This window comes from Corvus hawaiiensis, chromosome 2 (genome assembly GCF_020740725.1).
Source record: "Corvus hawaiiensis isolate bCorHaw1 chromosome 2, bCorHaw1.pri.cur, whole genome shotgun sequence".
Lineage (NCBI taxonomy): Eukaryota > Metazoa > Chordata > Aves > Passeriformes > Corvidae > Corvus > Corvus hawaiiensis.
In genome coordinates this window covers 123049171-123064498 of record NC_063214.1, presented here as the reverse complement: position 1 = coordinate 123064498, position 15328 = coordinate 123049171, and the positions used below count along the sequence as shown (strand labels likewise).

Sequence of the window (15328 nt, the reverse complement as noted above, 5' to 3'; positions counted from 1 at the left end):
CATCTTTCTGTACCCCGGGTCCAGCCTTTTCTCCCTCTCCGTGCCGATCCTGCTCCCCGACCCCTTAGTGCCCGGCCACACCGGCCCACCGCCCGCACCCCCGCCCGCCCGGGGCCGCCTCGAGGCCGCGCTCCGCCGGCGCGCTCCGGTGCAGGGCGGGGAGGGGGGCGGCGGAGGGAGCGGGGGGCTGAGGGCGGCGCTGGGTCGGGTTTCAGCAGGAGCCTTCGCGCCGAGCCAGCGCCGAGCCAACGCCGACCGGCCGCCGAGCGCTCCGCAGGGCTACAGCCGCACCGGGGCGGCCGCGGCACCGGGGGAGCACCGGAGCGCTCGGGGCACTGGAGCGGCCGGTGGTACCGGAGCGACCGTGGCGCCGGAGCAGCGGGGAGGCTGCGGGACGTCGTGGAGGGGCCGGACCCTGCGGGATGTGAACGCCGCCGGCACGGGACGCGCAGTGTAAGTCCTAGCGCCGGGGACTGGCCCTAGCTCGCCCCCGCCCGTTGTCCCGCGCGGTGGCATCGTCGCACGGTGGAACCGGACCGGGACCGGCACCAGGCGCTTTGTTCTGCCTCCGCCGCGGAGACAATGGAGCTGGGGGGGGGGGGGGGGGGGGGGGGGAAGGGGGGGACGCGCCCGAGGCGGCGCAACACCGCGGAGCCGCGGCCGGACCGGGCTCGCTGCCGGCTGCCGGGCGGGACGGGACACGGGACGGGACTGGGCGCTCACGGTGCCGCTGCAGGGCAGACCCGCCGAGGGAAGGGCGCTCAGCGGAACCGTGGAGGCGCTGGGCGGGGGCTGCGGGCCCGGGCGGAGCGGGGAGCGGGGCTGGCAGAACGCCGGCACCGAGGCCGCCCGGTGCGGGACGTCCGGGAGCGCCAGGGACAGGGACAGGAGCGGCAGCGGACGGTGGGCCCGGCGGCTGGGGAGCCCCGGGAGCCCGGAGCTCCGGGGGAGAGCGAGCCTCGACAGCCGGGGGCTCCAGTGTACAGGGAGCAGGCGAGGCCCCGCAGCGTCTTGGCGATGGGCACAATCTGGCAGGGGCCGATGCAGCGCGGGGATGTCCCGAGACGGGGACTGTGGGAATTGGCTCCGGCGCGAAAAAATTTCATTAGACTTTCCTTTGTGGGAGATGCGTTCTGAGAGACACGAGAGCCCGCGGGGAGCTCCAGTACGGCACAAAAATGGGGGATTCACAAGGATGCAGTGGGGCTTAACTGCATCCGCAGGAAAGGACTGCCACCGCCATTCTGACTGCTCGGAGCCCGTATCAGAGGGTCATGAGGCTGTGTGGCCGGGCTGGTAGCGAGCAGAAGAGTGCCGGTCCTGAAAGCCCAGGTGGGAGATGGGAGATGGTAGGAGAGCCAGGAGGCCCGGAGGTGGCTGTAGACAGTGGTAGGCTGAGTAGAGGCTGGAAGCGAGTTGTTAGCCCAAGGCTGCACTGCAGGCAAGTCAGGGCTGTGCATGGTTCCGAGGGCAGATCATCGGAAACTAGAGAGAGAGAATCTGTGTGAATGTACAGGAGGAAAGCATATTCGAGGTCAGTGAGTGGTACTCAGCAAAGAGGGCTTCCTCTTCTGGACTGGAGTCTCAAAAACATCATTACATGAGTCATGGCCTCTCATGTCAGACCGACCTAGGATATGGCATCAGCAGCATCTGCAGCTTTCATGGAGCCTTTGCACAGCAAGCACTCTGACATCTGTTTGTGGCATGCACAGTGGGTGCCGTCTTTCCAGCTCCTCTGCTGGGGCTGCTCTGAGCCCACTTCCCCTCTCTCGTGGCTGATACAAGGCACAAACTGCCACTGGCAGGCAGGCAAGGGTGAACACAGTGGTGCCAATGTTATTCCATATATTTTTTCTTTCGAAATGTCACACATCTGCTAAGTGTAGGCTGGGCTCCCCTGGTGCCCCAGCCTGTCAGCCCTAGGCTTAGATGGATGTTGCAGCTCGCTCCATTTTAGCTGCCCTTCCTGTCAACCTCCTCACCATGGCTGTGGACCTCAAGGACCTATGTGAAGAGATTCTCATCCTGGCAGTTTTCTTCAGAGAGTCCTGCTGCCGTTCTTCACAAGGGATCTCGGTGCCCGGTGGTGGGAGGGACAGAAAGGCAGCGGGGCAGTCTGGCTCACGTTACATGGACTGGCCAAGCCAGCCCCTGCACTGAGCTTTCTGCTAACTGAAAGCAGCTGTTCAGATTTCGTGACTCTGCATCCACTGAGGTCACTGCTGTTTCCCTCTGACCCAAGCCTGCAGACCTCATTGTAACGGGGACTGCTGGTACCAAGGTGGCTTCTGCCCACCTCTGGCTGGTGCAGTCTAGTAGCTGTTCAGTTGCACCTCTTGCTGAAAGATAGGCTTGCTGTGAAACTACTCAATTGCATCCGGGGACGATAGAAATAAAAAAGTTTATACAGGCTTTCATCACCAGTTTTCCAGCCCAGGGACCCTAATTTTTGTTCCCTGATTTTGCTAGTGCTCTCAGCTGCTCGTCACGCTCCCCAGATTCGCTTTTCAAGTTTCTCTCCTCCCCGTCAGCAGCCCACAAAGCCTTACTGGCTTCTCAAGAGCAGCATTACTAATCGAACCAGGTGGGCTTTTCCCCATGTCTATGCCCTGATCTCTTCCAGACACTACCCAAGAACTGTTAGCTTCATCCTGTCCTTAGTCACTGAGGTTGCCCCAGGGAATCCTGGCCCTCTACCTGCTTTACTACACTTTATTTTTTTTTTGTCTAAGCTCCTGCCAAGGCTTTAAACCCTCTGCCCTGTCCCTTCCCATGACCTGAGCAGCTGGAGCACCATTGGAATGGTGCAGTCTCATCACAGAAGCTACCTTGGACCCCATTCCCCCAGCACTGCATGTTCTGGGGGTAGGCAGTTACTCCTCTGTCTGGGGAATTAGAACTAGCTCCTACAGAGAGACAGACCTGCCTAGGACTACTGAGTTAGTGCAGATTCCCAAATCGCAGCCCACAAAAGTATCTTCTTTTGACTTTTGGTCTTAGGGTATTGTGAGGGTTCTTACTTGCTGGGTGCAAGAAGAGCATGTGCATTTACCTCAGAATGTATGGACAGGCCTGAGACCGGATGCCCACTGAAGTAAACACTTCTTTATGAGTAGAAAATACTTTTGAATGATTTTGTTTCTGTCACTAACCCAGGATTTCCACTGGAAAAAAAAAATCTAGACAGCAGATCTGAGGTAGGAAAGAGGACCCAAGAATACCATCCCATGTTCCCTGGAAAGGGTTAACACTGTCGTGGGGTTTTTTGGTCAAGAGCTGATATTCTTAGTCCCCAAACTAGGCACTGCCAGCCACCTCCATCCCCCAAGACAGGGAGGTTCTTGCTCCTGCATCTGACATGAGCGGCTCCTGAGTGTGGTTATGGGACCAGCAGCAAATGCTTTCAAGAGAGTCCAAGTGTGAGCTCATGCTGCCGCCATCCTTGCAGACCACGAAGCCTCGTTCGCTGGGGCTGAGCGAGTGCTGGGGTTGGTGTTCTTCAGCAGCTTCTTGGCCGCTGGGTTATTCTGGCTGTTATCAGGAGGGGTGGGCAGTGCAGGGGGCTGGCAGCCTGTGGGCACAGGGAGTGTGTCCGGCATATCTGCCGTGTCCGGCTGCAGTGCTGCAGGAGCTATGGCTGGCTGTGCGTCCCTCCCCCACTGCTGCAATGAAATGCAGTTACGGGGGAAAGGGAGGGAAGGAGCCGGAGCCAGCAAGGAGCAGCGAGAAGGAGACAAAGGAGGGGAGTGAGCAGCGGAGGGTGTGGGACGGAGCAGCTGGCAGCTCAGAGGGAGTCGCTGCGTTCCTACTGCACTGCCACCACCCTCCATGGTACCAGCTTGGGGCACCCACAGATCTCCGTGCCAGCCCAAACAATGAGCATGGTCTGATTTTATCCTGGGCATTCCCAGCTGTGGGCACATCCTTTGCAAAACATCCTATTTGATTTGTTGTTCACTGGAAGCCCACTCCAGTTCTGTGCTCCCTCCTAGGGACACCAGATTTGCACTTCATGGGTTTTTGGCACCTTTATCCCTGTGGTCTTGAAAGGCACACTGCTGGGGAGAAAGGGGTGGGGGCTAGGGTCTCAACCAGTCACTTGCTGAGCTATCTCATAATTTGAGACCAGCTCTTTTCAGGGTGGAGAGGTGCAAGGCTGCTGTTTGCCCAAAAACCTCTGTCCTCTTGCAGACAGGCTCTGAACCTCACAGGAAGAATTCGGCTGTTAAAGACACAGGAGCATGCTGCCCTGGGGCAGCTGGTGCCACTGTTGCCAGGCAGGCAGTGGCTGGAAAGAGCACTTGAGGATGTAGGAAGCACCTAGGTGACAGGGTTCTAGCTGCTCACCTCGGTGCACTGTCAGGTGTGACCTGCTGGGCTGACTCCAAGTGCTGTCCCAGGCCTTTGCTCTGGGCAATCTCTGACATTGTCACATTCGCTTCTTGTGAGGGACTGGTGATACACAGTGATTGGGCAGCAGGCACCTGGCAGGCCTTCTCTCTCCAGGCTTTTTTTTGTTCTTCCTTTGCTCCCTCTTAACCAGTATCCTCTGGTCTGCATTCCAGGCAGGATTAAAGTGAACTCTGCAAAGGAGATCAAGCCACCCTCTGCTCTGCTGGTTGCCAGCCATGGAGCAAATGAAGAGGTCAACAATGCTTCTGCTGGAGCTGCTTATTCTTGGGGGCCTGAGAGCAGGGATGGGCTCTGCTGTCCTGGGCACCCTGGATCTACAAATAGATGAGGAGCAGCCAGCTGGCACCATCATTGGGGACATCAGTGCTGGCCTACCCCCTGAAACTAGTGCCTACATGTATTTCATCTCAGCACAGGAGGGCAGTGGCGTCTCCACTGACTTGGGGATAGATGAGAATACTGGGATCATCAAAACAGCTCGTGTCCTGGACCGGGAGACTCGGGACCACTACAGCTTCATTGCTGTCACCCCGGAGGGCATCACAGTAGAAGTGAACATCCAAGTGAATGACATCAATGATCATGCCCCAGCCTTTCCCAAACAGCACAGCACCTTTCAGATCCCAGAGCACACACCCATTGGCAGCAGGTTTCCCTTGGACCCAGCCTTTGATGCTGACAGTGGCCTCCTGAACACACAAGGCTATATGATTAAGGGAGGGAATGTGGGGCAGGCCTTCCGCCTGGAAACGCGTCGAGGACCCAATGGGGTCCTATATTTGGACCTGGTGGTCAGCAATGTTCTGGATCGGGAGAACCGTTCGTCATACTCACTGCTGTTGGAAGCCTACGATGGTGGTTCTCCTCCCCGGAGCACCCAGATGACACTGGATGTGTCCATTCAGGACATCAATGACAATGCTCCCAGCTTCAACCAGAGCCGCTATCATACACTCATTTCAGAGAATCTGAAACCTGGCAGCAGCATCCTGCAGGTCTTTGCCTCTGACGCAGACGAAGGTGTCAATGGGGATGTGATTTATGAGATCAACCGACGGCAGAGCGATCCTGACCAGTACTTCACCATTGACGCCCGGACTGGGGTCATCAAGCTCAACAAGGGTCTGGACTATGAAGTGAGGAAGGTGCATGAGCTGGTGGTGCAGGCAAGGGATAAGGCTGTCCATCCTGAGGTCACCACAGCCTTTGTCACTATCCATGTGCGTGACTACAATGACAACCAGCCCACCATGACTATCATCTTTCTGAGTGAGGATGGCTCCCCACAGATCTCAGAGGGAGCTCAGCCTGGACAGTATGTGGCACGCATTTCTGTTTCCGATCCAGACTATGGAGAGTACTCCAATGTCAATGTCACACTGGAGGGAGGAGACGGCAAGTTTGCCCTCACTACCAAGGACAACATCATCTATCTGATCTGTGTGGACCAACTTCTGGATCGGGAAGAAAGAGACTCCTATGATCTGCGGGTGACAGCTACTGACTCAGGAACACCCCCGCTCCGGGCAGAATCGGCCTTTGTGCTGCAGGTGATGGATGTTAATGACAATCCCCCGCTCTTCGACCAGCAGGAGTACAAGCAGAGCATCCCTGAGGTGGTGTACCCAGGCAGCTTTGTCCTGCAGGTGACAGCTCGTGACAAGGACCAGGGTCCCAACGGAGAGGTGCAGTACAGCATCCTGCATGGCCGTGACACCCACTCTAGCTGGTTTACCATTGACCCTGCCACTGGCATCATCACCACTGCTGCCCCACTGGATTATGAGAAGGACCCTCAGCCTCAGTTCACTGTGCTGGCCACAGACCGGGGAACCCCTGCCCTCTCTTCCTCAGCTGTGGTGCACGTGGCCTTGCAGGATGTCAACGACAATGAGCCGGTGTTCAGGAGTAACTTCTACAATGTGTCCCTGAAGGAGAACACCCCTGTTGGGACCTGCTTCTTGCAAGTAGGTACAGGTATTGAGGCCTGAGCTTGTGGGGGGCACGGCCAGGGCTGTGAGCAGCTTGGGGTGGGAGACCTGCCACTGCAGGGTGCTTGGTGCAGGTGTCATGGCTTTGATGGGCAGCGTTTGCAGCAGGAATGCTGGAGCAGAGATCCCCACACTTGGTGTGAGTCTGGAATGGGGCCAAGTCATGTACACCCTTTCTGTGTGCAAGGAGTGAGCAATGCCACTGACATCGGCCACACTGCAAGGCTGCCCATCGTGCAGAACACAGTGTGGGCCTCTCTTGAGGTGGGTCCTGCTGTGCGAGGCCTTGCTTGCATCAGTGTGGAGCTGCCTTGCAGCCGGGACACTCAAAACGGAGTTCAGGAACATGATACTGCCTCTGGGAAGCTGCCTGTAGCCAGGCTTCAAACTTCCCTCTCCCCCTGTGTGGTCATTAGCCCAAGTTCATCAGTGTTGGTAAAGCTGGCTGTGGTCATTAGCATTAATTATGCTAATGAGTTAATGAGCTGAGACACTACTGCTGCACCAGCCTTTATGTGGCAAGAGGTTGCAGCTGGAGTGAGAGAGCTGCTGGGCCTCCAAAGCTCTGTGACCCTTTGATGAGCTAGCGATGCCATTTGGATTCTGTGTGTTCTGTGTTCCCTGTGTTTGGTGTTTCTGTCCTGAAGCCCTGGTTCCTGGGGACAGGTGATGCCAGCTGCCTGAGTTGGGATGAGGGCAGGTGTTGGGGTGCAGTGAGACACTGCCAACCATTGCAGCATCCAGGCTATCCGCTGGGACAAGCCCCAGTGGCACTGGGGGCACTTCTTTGCTGGAGGTGTGGGGCACGGGGATGTCTGGCTGGGACCATGAGAAGCTTTGGTGCCAGGCTGGCGAGAGGTGCCCAAGGGGCCAGGAAGAGCAGGAATTCTGGGGTCCATAGGACAAGGCCAGAGGAGGTCCCATGACTTGGCCAGGAAAAAGGGTCTCTAGGTCAACCTGGAGGAAAATTTGGAGCTGGCAAGAAAGAACGGCTTATGGGTGCCCTGTGGGTACACTGCAGGGGCATGGGGGGTTTGAGTGTGGGCTGGGGAGGGTGGGCTGTGCAGTGTGTGTGTGGGTACATGCAGGTGACTGACGGTGTGGGGTGGGAGTGCTGGAGAGGGGCTGCTTGGGGAATCAGTGCAGGGAATGGGGTAGGACTGTGGCCGGAAGGAGGAACTGGGTGGGAGCAAGGGCCAGGTGTGGAATAGAGAAGGCATGTGGGGCAGGGGCAAGTGTAGGATGGCATAGATCAGGGGGCTTGGGGACGGGTTAAGGTAGGATTAGGGGGAAGTCTGGGCAGAAGAAGTGAGTGGGAGATGAGAAAGATGCAGGTCAGGGGAGATTTGGGTTTGGTGTATGCAGGGCAACGCTACACACTGTCCCGGTCTGAGGTGAGTAGGGATGGGGCAGGGCTGGGGACAGAGATGGGGAAGGGGTCAGGGGTGGGTTCAGGGACAGGGTCAGAGCAGAGATGCTGTGTGTCCTTGCGTGAGCGTGGGTGTGCAGGGGCGTCTGGGTTGCACAGCCCCCGAAGGGAGGCCCCCCTCTTTCCTTGTCCGTGCCTTCCTGCTTAGTGCTGCTCGCCGTGTGGGAAGGCGTTCTGGAAATGCAATCGGAGATGGCAGCTGGGCTCCTGACTGCGAGTGCGAGGCCAGGCTGGAGGGAGAGCGCACCCTGCAGAGGAGCTGGGGCTGTGGGGCTGTGGGGCACACCCAGAAGAGAGTCCAGTGCGTGGCTGCCTGGCTCTGGCAGGGGCCAGCCTGGCTCTGCGCTGTGCAGGGGACAGGGCTGGCCTGGTGGCTGGTAGTGACCAAGGCTTGGCTACATTTCGATGTCTTGGCTTAGTCCTTGTGTTTCGTTTGGAAGCAGCGTGTCTGGGCTGAGCGCAGGTAAGTCCCGCGCGGCCTCGGCGCAAAGCAAACAGCTCACACATCTGCTGCTGCTTCCTCTGAGCCGGGAAATGTGAGAGGATGGGAAAGGAGGCTGGCCAGGCCGATGGCTTGATCGAGGACGCAGCAGGAGCCAGCCGAGACTGGGAGCTGGGCAGAGCCAGGTCAGGGAGCCCTGGGCTTGGAGCACAGCTGCCTGGCATGACCACCCTGTTGCCTCAAGGAGGAAGGCTCCAGAGGTGCTGCCAGGCCTCACGGTGGCCAGTGCCCAGCACTGTCCCCCCACAAGGTTGCCCATGTCAGGTGTGCTGCCCCCAGAGCCCTTTTGTGCCTTTGCTCCTGCTTGACTCCATCTCTCTATGGCTTCCAGGCATTGGGGCTCACCCTGCCTCGGGATGGTAAAGCATCTCTGTTGAGGTCTGGGTTTTGTCCAGACCCACACAATGGTCACGAGAGCTCAGGTCATGGGCAGGCCCTGCCAGATGATGTACAGGACACAGGACAATCACCTAGGTCAGCACAGAACTCAGTGGGTTCACTTCTCTGTCGGTCAGAGAAAAGCCTGGGAGGACCAGGTCTATTTTCAGACAGTGATGTCTGCTCTCCATGGGCAGGACAGAAAGGTGAGGAAGGAAGGAGTCCCTGCGAGTGAGCAGGAGAGACCTGAAGAATCGTTACAGATCCCCTGCTCCCTTGTAGACTCTGTTCTGTCTGCTGGGTCAGTCTTTGTGTCTGGGTACGAACAGGGATGAACAGGCATGAGCGGAGCAGGTTGTTGGCCTGAGCTTCCAAGAAAGAAAAAGGAACTCATAACATCTTCTCTGTTTATTACTCGTGTTTACTGTGGGCCAGGTCCCACAGTAGCAGACTGAGCATGAAGCAAGGGAAATTGCAAATTCACTGTTCAAATCTGAGATGAGAAAGAAACACCGGCGGAGACAGAGCCTAGGGTACCAGTGAACACGAGACCAGCAGAAAATGGAGCAGAAGACAGTCCCCAGCTGGCTGCCTTGCTCCTCTCTGCTGCCATGAGCTGATGATGCAGAAGCTTTAGGGCACTGGACCACATTCCAATGCTGTGGTCTGTGATGTGAAGCACTGCTCTGGTATAAATTCACCCTGCTAGTTTAAATTTGTTTTAAAAATTTGACTGTGTACCAGCATACTGCATGTATGGTCAGATAGTGTTTTTCTGGGACTTTCTGACTTTTCATGCTAAATCAAGTATTGTCTGTGCTCTGGCAGAGAGAACTGTGAACCCTGTGTGGTGAGCATGGGCTGACTGAACAGCAACCTGAATGACATGGAATGGTGGATTATTGATTCTTGCATAGATCCAGTATTGATGATTTTGGAACCAGGGTTTACATACTCTCTTTGCACCCATACACACAAATGTTGGGGAACATCAGAAATGAAAAGCTGACCAGCAATGCACCTAATGTAGAGTCTCCGTGGTTTTGAGGACAAGTCTGATGAGGTTTTGGTTCTGATTTGTGATTCCATGGGACATTCATGGGCAGTGCTGCATGCATAGCACTGGGACAACCCCATGGGCTGTGCCCCAGGGAGGAAGATTTGCATGAAGAGCTGTAGGCTACACCAGGCCACATACACTACATTACCAAGAGAGAGTCTGGAGGGCTAATCCTGATGCCTTGGTTGTGCTGCCAAAGGGGCAGCTGTGAGGGGACATGGAGCAGTATAAGGACTAATGCTCACCAGCTGCAGTCAAGGAAAGTGGTAGGAGGAAGGGGAGCATTGCTGCCTGCATTTGTGTTCTTAGGGCAAGGGATTTAGCATCAACCTATTTTCAGACCTTTGCACAACATAGAACAGGCCTCCCCCTCCTTAGAAACAAGAAGGCAAGCTTTCCAAAGCGAAATGGGGAGACGCCTGTGAGTGTGCTGGGGAGCGGAACGAGGGGAGGGATAGCATCCCAGTCCTGAGGAGCAGGCTGCCATGTAGAAGGATCTAGGGGTACACAGGAGTGTGGTCATGGGGGAGATGCTGGTACATGGGGAGGTTGTGGGGGGAGGTGAGTGCTGTTGTTACCGCCAGAAGAGCTGCATTTGTTCCAAATTCCTGTGAAAGTTATTTCCTTGCGCTGCCAGCAGCCTCCTCCTGGGCTTGGCACAGCAGCCAGCGCCATGATTAATTCAAGTAGCATTTCCCCTGGAGCTGCAGCAGCTTTTCCACTGCAGCTGAGAGGCCCCAGCCCCTCGTGCTCTTCTCCCCCCATCCTCTGCTCCTCCTCCCAACCCCCTCGAACAGCTCCCTCCTTCCTCCATGCAATCCCCAGCCCCCTCACAGCTGCCCCTTTTCCCTTACCTCTGCTTCAGCTCTAGGCCCCTCAGAACTCCTCTTTCTATCACTGCCCTTGCTCACACAGCTCCCTCCTCCATGCCTACCCACAGACTCACCCATGCATGCTGCCCTCTGAAGGGCCAGTCCTCCTGCCCCCCTTCCTATGGCCCCAGCCACCAGCATGCCCCCCCTCCCCCAGTTTCTGCTCCCTCTTGTTCTCCCCACACCCCTTGGTCAGTGCCAGCTGCAGTTGTCTTCTCCTCCAGGACCCTTGCCACTGTGACTCAGGACAGCTCTCCTCCACCTGCATAGCCCTTGGGACATGGCAGCCTCTGCCTGCTCCCTGTGGAATCCCAGAATGGTTTAGGTGGGAAGGGATCATTCAGTTCCAACCCCCTGCCATGGGCAGGGACACCTCCCACTGTCCCAGGCTGCTCCCAGCCCCAATGTCCAGCCTGGCCTTGGACTCTGCCAGGGATCCAGGGGCAGCCACAGCTTCTCTGGGCACCCTGTGCCAGGGCCTGCCCACCCTCACAGGATGAACTTCTTTCCAATATGCCATCTAATCCTGCCCTCCATCAGTCGGAAGCCATTCTCCCTTGTTCTGTCAGTCCAGGCCCTTGCCCAAAGTCCTTCTCCAGCTCTCTTGGAGCCCCTTTAAGCCCTGGAAGGGGGTCTAAGTTTTCCCTGGAGCCTTTTCTTCTCAAGATTGAACACCCCCATCTCTCCCAGCCTGTTTCCAGAGCAGCTCCGTGTCCTCCTGATGTTGGGGGCCCCATCCCTGCCTTGCTCCCTAGGCTCACCCTGCCTGGCATGCTCAATCTTGTGCTGACCCCAGCCAAGTCTCTCCTGCACATCTCACTGATCTACATCCCATCTTGCTGCACAGACCTTCTCTGAGAACTCCCTGCCTGAGCTCCACATGGCTGAAACCCAGCCCCACACCCTGGTTTGGGGTCATTCTGGCTTCAGTGCCCCCCAGGGCCCTGCCATTTCTGCCCTGTGCTGTGGCTGCCCCCTTCAAACCCCCCACCTTGAGCACTCTTCCCTGCATAGCCCAGCTTCCCAGCCCTGCTCTGCTCCAGGATTCCCTGCCCTTTCTGCTTCTCAGCTTCCAAGTCCCATTCAGCTCCTGCACCTTCCATTGGGCTTCCTGTGCCCGGTAGCTCCTGGCTGCAGATGCCATTTCACCAGTGAGGACACCTAGGTTCCCAAGTAGGAGCCTCATTCCTTGTCCCTCTGTGCCTTAGTCTGTCCCTGTGCTTGGAGGCCCCTGGGCTCCCAGAAGGGTGCTATGCACTCCCAGGCTCCCTCACCTCTTGTCCAGCCCCACCATCCACATCCTGCCTCCCTGCCAGTGTCTGTGGTTAGCCCACATCCCCTCATCCTCGGAACTGAAGGCTTTACCCCATCTCAGAGCAGTACTGGAGGCCATTGGCAGCCCCTGCTCCCCATGCCCAGCTGCACGTGTTTCTGGCAGCCCTGTGTCTGTCAGAGAATCACAGAAGGGTGGAAAGGGCCCTTAAAGCCCATCTTGTTCCACTCCCTGCCATGGGCAAAGACACCTTCCACTAGACCAGGTTGCTCCAAGCCCTGTCCAACCTGGCCTTGAACACTTGGGGGATGGGGCAGTCACAGTCCTCTAGGCAGTGTGGAGGCCTTGGCTGTGGGACCACCAGCCAGACTCCTGCCTGTGTCTGGGGCATTGGGGATCCAGCTGTGTGAGCCAGCAGTGCTGGCAGCTGCCCTGGGGCTCCCTGGACAGGGGGCTCCGGCAGCCATGGGCTCTGACCCTCGCCTTGGCCACGTGTGCTGGACTGTTGCTGGGCCAAACCCTGACCCTGCTCCCTCCCCTGAGACCCGAGTGTGCTGGAGGCTGAGACAAAGCCCTGGAGCCAGGAATGGCTCCTGAAATAGCCGAGTGGCCGCTCCCCGGCCGCTTTTAGCTGGTCAGTGGCTGTGCCAGGGCTGGGAGGGCAGGACGCCTGGCACGCACTCAGGCGCAGGGAGCCGTGCGTGGGATCGCTGACCACACTGGCGCCAGCCTCCCCTCCTCTCCCACCAAGAGCCGTCACTCAGAGGGGCGGGAGCCCCAGAGCCAGATGTTTGCCAAAGCCACAGCATAACATGTGTGCAGCAGAGCCCCAGCCATGGCCAGGCTCCAGATGAGTTCCCTGCCTGCTGACTGCGCTGGCTGGAGTAGGGAGGATGGCCGAGGAATGGAGGCCCGAGCTGCTGAGCAGTGCTCCATCACTTTACAGCACTGTGGGCTGGGCAGGGGTACACAGGTCAGCAGGAGGGCTGTGAAGGCAAGAGGTGTGTGCGAGGGGCTCTGGTGATATGCTTGAGATGGGTCTATGGGAAGGGGCAGCTTTGACTCCCACGGGCGATACAGCTGAGGACCTTGGCGTGGGGCTGTACTTCATGCATCCCCATCTCCGGGAAATGTAAGGTCTGTCGTGCCTTGGCTCCGCTTGTCCCTCCTGTCTTGCTGGGGAACTGGGAGGAGGGTGTGAAATAGCAAGGCCTCGATGCCCGTCACGGCCCTCCCAGGTCTCTGTTCAGTGGGGAGAGGCACACTGGGCCAGGACCCCTTTTCCTTTTCAAAGTCTGGTGCTCTTGTTTCTTGCTGCCTAACCCTGAGTCATCTTGCTGTTCTCCTTTGTTGTCCTCTTCTGCTCTGTGGTGGCCACAGCACTCCCACCACATGCTCTTCTGCCCAGCTGCAAGGCACTCCAGCAAAGCCTTCTCACCACACCTGCAGGGAAGGAGGGGCAGGTAGTGGATGCTGCTGCCCGGTGTGGTCAAGGCTGCTGTGCAGGGACAGGGAAGCAGATCAGCTCTCTGGGAACAATTTGAGCTAAATTGGCTAACTGGGATGTTCAGGAGAGTCTTTGGCTGGAGATCACACAATGGTTGAGTTTGGAAAGGACCTCTTGAGATAATCTAGTATGCACAAGCAGCACCATCCAGAGTTGATTGTCCAGGACATCCCCACTTCCCTGGGCAACCTCATAAAGGAGAAGTGCTTCCTGATCTTCAGAGGGACTCTCCTGTGTTCCAGTGTGTGGCCATGTCCTCTGATCCTGACACTGGGCACAACTGGGAAGAGCCTGGATCCATCCTCTTGTTGCCCTCTCCCGTATGGATTATACCCCTTCTCCAGGATGAACCATCCCTGTTCCCTCAGTCTTTCCTCACAGGAGAGGTGCTCCAGTCCCTTCATCATCTTTGTGGCCCTTCACCAGACTCTCTCCAGTATGGCCATCTCTCTCCTGTATTGGGGAGCCAGGGCTCCAGCTGTGGCCTCACCACTGCTGAGGAGAGGGGCAGGATCCTCTCCCTGACCTGCTGGCCACACTCATCCTGATGCTGCCCGGGATACCATTATGTTTTCTTGCAGCAAGGGCACATTGCTAGCTCATCTTCAAATTGGCACCCAAGAGGACCTCTTCTGCTAAGCTGCTCTCCCGTGGTATGGCCCTCAGCATATACTGGTGCAGGGGATTGTTCCTTTCCCGAGGCACAACTTTGCACTTTCCCTTATTGAACTTTAGGAGGCCTCTTGTCCATCCCTCCAGCCTCTAAAGGTTGCTCTAGATACAGCATGACCCTCTGGCATATCAGCCACTCCTCCCAATCTGGGGTCATCAGCAAGCATCCTGAGGGTACACACTGCACCATCAACCAGGTCGTTAATGAAGAGGCCAAACAGGACTGGACGCAGGATTGACCCCTGGGGTACATTGCTAGCTACTGGCCTCCAAGTAGACATTGTGCCCCTGATCACCACTCTCTGGACAGGAGCTGCTCAGCTGGTTTTCAGCTGAATGAGGATCTTACGGGGGAGAGTGTCAAAGAACTTAGTGCACTTCAGGTTGAGAATATCCACTCCTTTTCTGTCATCCACCAGCCCAGTCTTTTATCAAGTGGATCAAGCATGACTTGTCCTTAGGGGAAGCCGTGCTCACCACTCCTGATGATTTTCTTGTCCTTCCCATGCATAAAAATGGTTTCCAGGATTAGCTGCTCCATCAGTTTTCCAGGAATCAAGGTGAGGCTGATTGTTCTGTAGTTTCCTGGGTCCTTTTTCTTACTCTTGAAGATAGGAAATAGATTGACCTTCCCACGGTCTTCAGGTGTTGCAGTGAACCATGGTTCAGCTGGACCAGGGGACTGAAAGGTCCAGTGGTTTGATGCTTCTACAGCCCAAAGCCTTAATAGAACACCCAAAAAGCTGTGAAAAATACATAAATCTGTGCCTTACCAGCGGCCCCAGCTCTCCCTTCCCCATATTTCTCATACCTGGCCGCTTTTCCAGAGAGATCTAGGTTATTCGGCAGATAATTGGTTTCTGTTACTCCTCCCCACCTACCCCTTCCCCATTTGCTGTAATCCCTTCTCCCTGCCTTTGTAACACCCCCTGGTTGATGTATCATTGGGTACTGTGTGTTTTCCACGCCCGTTCTGTCGTACAAAACTGCCCTGCAAGCCACCTGGCTTGGTCTTTTCTTCGTGGCTTTTGCTATGCTCCAATAAATCCCCTACCCCCCACGAAGGAGTCCCTCTGCTTTATCCGACCTCCTTCATGTGCACTAGCCATCGGGGTGCGAGGCGAGCCCTAGCTGGGGATTCACCCGTTCTCCCGCGCACCATGACCAGTCTCCATCCAGCCCCCACCCGGGGCAGGCAGGAGTTTGCTCAGTGCCAGGACAGAGAGCT

At 56.9% G+C, this 15328-nt stretch overlaps 1 protein-coding gene across 2 annotated transcripts in view; it reads left to right on the top strand.

The window, feature by feature from the left end:
* The first annotated feature begins 231 nt into the window (after window positions 1–231).
* DCHS1 (dachsous cadherin-related 1) overlaps window positions 232–15328 on the top strand; it is a 59455-nt gene continuing 44358 nt past the window's right edge. For both annotated transcript variants that reach the window (XR_007201216.1, XM_048293001.1), the window contains exons 1-2: window positions 232–453; window positions 4569–6383. Coding sequence is in view for 1 of the 2 variants with exons in the window: in XM_048293001.1 (XP_048148958.1) it covers window positions 4632–6383 (1752 nt within the window). In the remaining variant the exon portion in view is untranslated. The remainder of the gene's footprint in view (window positions 454–4568; window positions 6384–15328) is intronic.